Source organism: Erpetoichthys calabaricus, chromosome 8, assembly GCF_900747795.2.
Source record: "Erpetoichthys calabaricus chromosome 8, fErpCal1.3, whole genome shotgun sequence".
NCBI lineage: Eukaryota > Metazoa > Chordata > Cladistia > Polypteriformes > Polypteridae > Erpetoichthys > Erpetoichthys calabaricus.
In genome coordinates this window covers 123,812,915-123,819,313 of record NC_041401.2, presented here as the reverse complement: position 1 = coordinate 123,819,313, position 6,399 = coordinate 123,812,915, and the positions used below count along the sequence as shown (strand labels likewise).

The 6,399-nt window shown below is 41.1% G+C and overlaps 1 protein-coding gene across 1 annotated transcript; it reads left to right on the top strand.

Moving 5' to 3' along the window:
- The first annotated feature begins 2,084 nt into the window (after window positions 1-2,084).
- On the top strand, window positions 2,085-3,488 carry LOC114656040 (transcription factor HES-5-like). The gene is made up of 2 exons (XM_028807424.2): window positions 2,085-2,390; window positions 2,513-3,488. Exons 1-2 carry the CDS (start codon window positions 2,328-2,330, stop codon window positions 2,903-2,905), a joined length of 456 nt encoding a protein of 151 aa, XP_028663257.1. The 5' UTR covers window positions 2,085-2,327; the 3' UTR covers window positions 2,906-3,488.
- The last annotated feature ends 2,911 nt before the right edge of the window (window positions 3,489-6,399 follow it).

The following is a 6,399-nucleotide window of genomic DNA, read 5'->3' as shown; positions in this document are numbered from 1 at the left end:
CACTGGAGTCCCCGGAAACCAACAATGACAGTGCCAGTCTGAAAATAAAATCAGAAGGTATACAGGCACACACTCAGTCCTACCATTTGAAAGCCACCATTCTATTTATGCGTTATTGTTGGGAGGTATTGTCTTACTTCTCTCGATCGTAAACTTGGAGAAGAGAAGTTTAAACCCGATGGACGTTAGTGGTGTCCGTGTTGCTGGTCGGAGTTATCTTCCTTTTTGACTAGGGAAAAGTTAATTTAGAGGAGCGCAAAGAAAACTAGCAATTAGTGTGTCAAATTAAAGGAACATGCCCGTAAGCCGCAAAGATGCTTTACTCGAATAGAGAAAACCTTTTTTTTTAACTATTTTATAATGAGAAGGATTGTTTCGTTTAGTTTGCACGTGTTCCTCGTGTATACGTGAGTCTTCATGCGGGCATTCCAGTTTTCCTCCCACATCCTCAAAGACACGCAGGCAGACTCACTTAGTGACTCCAGACTGGTCCTGAGTGGGCGTGTGTGCCCACTGTGAAGGGCATGCTCCTTGTTGGGGGTGTATCCTGTACCTGCACTGTACCCAGTGTACCCGGGACGAGTCCCTGCGACTATGAACTGCGGGTTTACGAAAGTAATGTTAAGAATACACGCGGCGCTAATGACGTCTTGTGGCTTAAAGTCAGCACAGCTCACTGTGCCAGCAAGCAAGAAGAAGGCGCCAACTGTGAATCCGTCCCAAAGTCCGATTCATGTCCTAACTCGTTTTTAACATAAAAAAGGGGGGTCTTTAAAGGGACAATGTCGTGCTTCTATTGATTATGTGCAAAGGACCGGTTTCGTCATGTTTGCTTTGGGCGGTGAATTCGCAGGCTCTCAGATCACCACGTCACACAAACAACGCCTTGCGAAGTGTGTACTCACGACCTGGGGACGTGTGAGTTGTAGGCATGCCTACTTTCACACACTTCTCACCCATTCATTATCCGCTTTTCTCAGGAAGCCGCAACAAAAGACGTGTGCCTTTTGTATGAGAGCTTGACAGTTGCCTTTTAACGTGACATTCCCAATGGGGACATCTGTCTGCTAAATCGAGGGTGTGTGTGCCTGTTAGCGAAGGTATGCATTACAGGAAAAGAAAAAGCTTAAAACAAGGAGAGCAGCTTGTCCCCTTAGGGTCGTGTGAACCTTGTAAACAAATAACAAGTCTTTTAAACTTAACAGAGACATCCCACGTTGCAGGCTTCACCTCTCAAAAAAAAGTAGCCGGGCTTTCTTTCTTTCTTTCTTTCTTTCTTTCTTTCTTTCTTTCTTTCTTTCTTTCTTTCTTTCTTTCTTTCCATTAATAGACAACTCCATTAGAATAGTAATAGCCGTATGCGTGCAACTCAGCTCTCCCAGATTTTTTAAACGGTTTTAGGCTTACCCTCTCTTTATGAAGTCTCAGTACTGAAATATATATTTCGTCCCAAACAGCGAATTCATTAAATGAATCTTCAAGTAACTTACAATGCCACGGAACGAGCTGCTGATATTCAAGATTCTGTCAAAGAGAAATTAGTCCGGGTACAGTTCAGTGCGCGTTTTTAAATTAATAAACAAATGCATTTCAACTGCAAAAACTAAAGCACAATCTCCAAAATCCTTTTTTTGTCGGTTTAATATTGATAATGATAATAAAATTGAAAGTGATATAATGCTACTCTGAACCGAGCCATTTCAATGTATTTTTACGTGAAACTTGGACTGTGTATACTAATATAGAATATTTAGTGCATGCTATTTTTTTAATTCGTTTTTTTCTGATTGGGTATGCATTTTACTTTTAAATGTACTGTTCACATGCGTTTGTTCACATTGTGCTCCGATAGGCTTTTACGACTACATACTGTTGTATTGGTCTTAGTTTAAGAAACACACGCGCTCGCGAAAATGATGAATATCGCAGCAGCCTTATCGCCAGCAGCTGAATCTCGTGCCTGTTTGTGCGCATGTGCTCTTATCTGCTGAACTATCTGAAGTGTGTGATATTAGCACGGGAAGATAAGCCGGTTTCATTGTGGGAGGAACTTTCCCAGGTTATAAAGTTGAGATCACGCTGTCTCTTTTGTTTGGGACGTTCTTCTTAACAGACAGCGCGCAATCACTTAACCATGCAGTCGTTTATCTTTTTTCTTTTGTCTCGAGGCAATCTCTGATTGGCTTTCGAGTGTGGGAAACCTAACTAAGCAGAGGACTCATGCATTCTAATGTAAATTGAGCTCTATAAATACCAGAGGAGTGCTGCCCTCCTCAGAAGCCGCTCTCGCTCTCAGAGAAAGCAATTCCTGAAACAATCAAGACACAATGGCACCTTGCAACTTCAACCACGAATATAACCTTCAGCTGACAAATAAAGAAAAAAATAAAGTAAGTATTTTCTACACGGTGAACTCTCTGACTATGAATTACTGTAATGCTGTTTACACTAGTTGTGCAAATGCCATTTTATGTTCAGCTCACTAATCGCACTTCCTGTTTGTATTTTTTAGCTGAGGAAACCTCTGGTCGAGAAGATGCGAAGAGATCGCATCAACAGCAGCATCGAGCAGCTAAAGTCTCTGCTAGAGAAGGAGTTCCAGAAAAATGAACCCAACTCGAAGCTCGAGAAGGCTGATGTTCTGGAGATGACCGTGAATTTCCTGAAGCAGCAGATGAGGCCACAGGTGGACTATGATCGGGGCTACTCCAGATGTCTGCAGGAGACCCTGCAGTACTTGTCGCTGTGTGCTCCTCATAAAGAGGCAGGAGCTCGACTGATCCGGCATTTTAATGGAAGCCCCAAAGTTGCTGATACACCCAGCTGCCCAGCTGTGTACACTGTCCACAAGCAGGAGCCTTCTGAGGTGCCCACCACGCTGTGGAGACCCTGGCAAAGTCTCTAAAGAAAAGTGCATAAACCAAAAACACTATTGCTACAGAGCAACACCTGAAGGACTGCTTATTTGCAAAGTCTTGGTGGCCTTCCTGTTGAACAGATGGACATTGTGCTTTGATATTACTTTTTAGAAGGCATCCAAGTGCTTTTGTTATAATATCGCTTCAGTGAAGTGGCATGATAACTGTTACTATAGCTATACTTTTTCTGCTTTGTATCATTATTTGCATTCTGCCATGAGCAGATAAGATTTGGACTTTAGTAGGAGAAAAGCTCTCCAAAATGTGGACTCTTTATGAAGAAAGTTAGGTGACTTTATTTTAAAGAATAACTGTTGTCTTTTGTAAAGGCGATGGCCTCAAATATGATTGGCCTAGTAATAAAATATTAGAGGAATGGTTAAAGTTTTGTTCCAATGGGACCTGTTTTGCAATGCCAAAGGTGACAACCAGGCACATTAGCTATGCTGGGGATCTGGCACACCAAGTAAATCTTAGTGATTACTGAATATTTTTCCATTTTTTGGAAAAGCTAGCAGTTTGTGAAATATTGTTTTATGATATTCTTGTAATAAATATTTTCAGATGATACTCAGTCTGTGTATTCAATATTTTTTTTAACATTAATCTCTTCCAAAAGATTAAGAGTCATTTGGTGTTTAACCCAATAATCTCTACAAGTGTGTTTATTGCAAAGTCCAAAAGAATGGTGGTTTTACTTATCTAAGCCTTCATATTTAATAATACATACCTTTTGAAACAAAGGGGGCCATGCAGCTTATTTGTTTCTTTTTAGAGAGTTCCAGCTCTAAGCAATCTCTTATTCAACCTTCCAATTCTATATAACCTATGTGTGTAGAGGCTTGGTTTGGAGGATAGACATTAATTAGGCCCGCAACAACTATTCAAAGTTTAATATTGACATTCCTTGGGCTCTTCTTTATTTATGATTTAAATACAAGGCAATTAATTAACTTTAATGAAAGGTAGAGGTAATGGGAAGATATGGAATCTTAACATTTATAATGGTGGGGTTGTGGTCTGGGCTGGTGTTTCACAGCTCCAGGGATGGGTTTCAAAAATGGTATAAGCACTGTGCCTATGGCATTATGATATTATCTCAATGTCCACGGTGGTGGTCTCCCTTCACATCTCAAACACAGACCTTTTAATTTAAGTGGTGTGACTAATTTCTCATGGAATTAGCTTGCCTGATGCCCTAAAACGGCTTAGCTTCCCATCCAGGGCTGCCGTGTTCCCTTTACAGCTGGGCTAGAATTGCATTGCCAATAAAGAACTGCACAAAGAGTCATTTTGTCACATGTACAAGAGTACACTGAAATTGTTACTTGCTTGTGCTAATCATCAAGAATAGTGATAACAAATATTAAGTACAGTAATAGCATTTAGGTTTTTGCTTTAACTTGAAACTTAGGTCTTACTTACCTGTCTCAGATATATCATTCCCTTATGCTTCTTTTATGAGAAAGATAGAAAGCAATGCTTTTTTAAGGCTGCAGCTGATAACCAGTTTTGAGAGTGGTATTTATACATAGCAACTTCTTGACTATCACTTCATAAGCTAAATCTGATATGTTACTATTTAGATGCAACAATATTCACCCATCCATTTTTGTAATACACCTTCTTTCATTACTGAGTCACAGAAAATTCTGAAAATTAAAGGTGCCAAAGTGGTTTTTTCAGGGAAAAAAGCATAGGGGAACCATCCATACAAAGATTCCAGAAAGAACCTTTATTAATTTAGATCCCTAACTGGTTTAAAAAATAACCATAAATAGATTCTAAAATATCATCCCATCATATCACATTACTTTTCCCGTTGAGGGTCATTGTGGCAGCAGGCCAAGAAGGTCAGCACAGACTTCCCTGTCTCTAGCCATAGCTTCTGGCTTTTCTTGGTGGAATTTCCAGACTTTCCCAAACTATTCAGTATATCCACAGATGATAATAAATTTGTACAATACCAATTAGCTCACAATTTAAAAGAACTCTTGCTTCATATAATAACACAAACTGTGTTTGTTTTCTTGATTTATTAGTATCCTAGTCTACTAGGCATTAGAGACTTCTGTTTTGTCCACATATATGGAACATTTTCAAAGCCCAAAGGACCAAACAACCCTCATCAAAATGGAATGTGTCTTTATCAAACAGATGTTCTATGAGGAACTACAAACCCAGTAATGCACCTTTAAAGTGCCTTTAAGAAAAATTAAAGAACAATTAAGAATGTAGGATTGAGTGAAAAGGAAAACTAGATCCGAGATCATTCTGCTGTTGGGTACACTAGCTCACATAGGCTAAGTTGCCATTCTGCCATGGTATGGCAGGGAACTGGACAGCGTAACGCACATGAAGAGAACATGCAACTTCTACATGGGCAGGATTCAAACCCAGGCCCCTGAAGTCCGATAGCCTCACTGACCCCTTTGGCTCCAGAAATGGGACCCAGACTACCTTATAAAATGGGTTTACTCACAGTCACATCCATATAAATGCATGCCTTGTTTTCTAAAGCCATTGAATTATGGCACTCGCACAGCTGCACTGTAATTCTTCTTTCCTATTGTTATCCATCCATCCATTGTCCAACCCGCTGAATCCTAACCACAGGGTCATGGGGGTCTGGCTGGAGCCAATCCCAGCCAACACAGGGCACAAGGCAGGAACCAATCCCAGGCAGGCTGCCAACCCACCGCATGACACACACAAACAGACCCACACACCAAGCACACACTAGGGCCAATTTACAATCGCCAATCCATCTAACCTGCATGTCTTTGGACTGTGGGAGGAAACCGGAGTGCCCAGAGGAAAACCCACGCAGACACGGGGAGAACATGCAAACTCCACGCAGGGAGGACCCAGAAAGCGAACCCAGGTCTCCTAACTGTGAGGCAGCAGCACTACCACTGCGCCACCATGTAGCCCTCCTATTGTTATACATGAGTATAATTAGCAGCATACCCTCAGTTTATCTGCAGGCTTTGTCATTGCATCTGCAGAAGAACATATACATTTTTCTGGCTTATTCCTCCTTTTTCTACTATCCCAAGACATGGACATGGTAAATATAAGTGTGCTGAGCCCAAGCCTGGCTCCTGTCCTGATTCAGGTATTACAATGATAGCCTCCAACATACTGTATGTATCGTCCTCCTTAAACTAATTTGTAACATGCTTAAGGCAGTTTAGGATTCCCTAATGCATTGTCTCCAGACTTAAAGTCAGGAGTTGGGGACTATCATGGTGCAAAGCAGGAACACACCCTGGACAGGGCATCAGTCCATAAGGTAATACACACGTGCACACCCGCAAAGGACCAGTTTAAGGATGCCACTCAACATAACCGTGTAATGCATTTGGGATGGGAAAGTAGAAGCATTTTATACTGAACAAAATACCCTAAACACAGTGTCAGGCTCTAGATTAAAACCAAGTCCTCACAAGCTGTGAGGTCCCAACTGAATCATTGACAA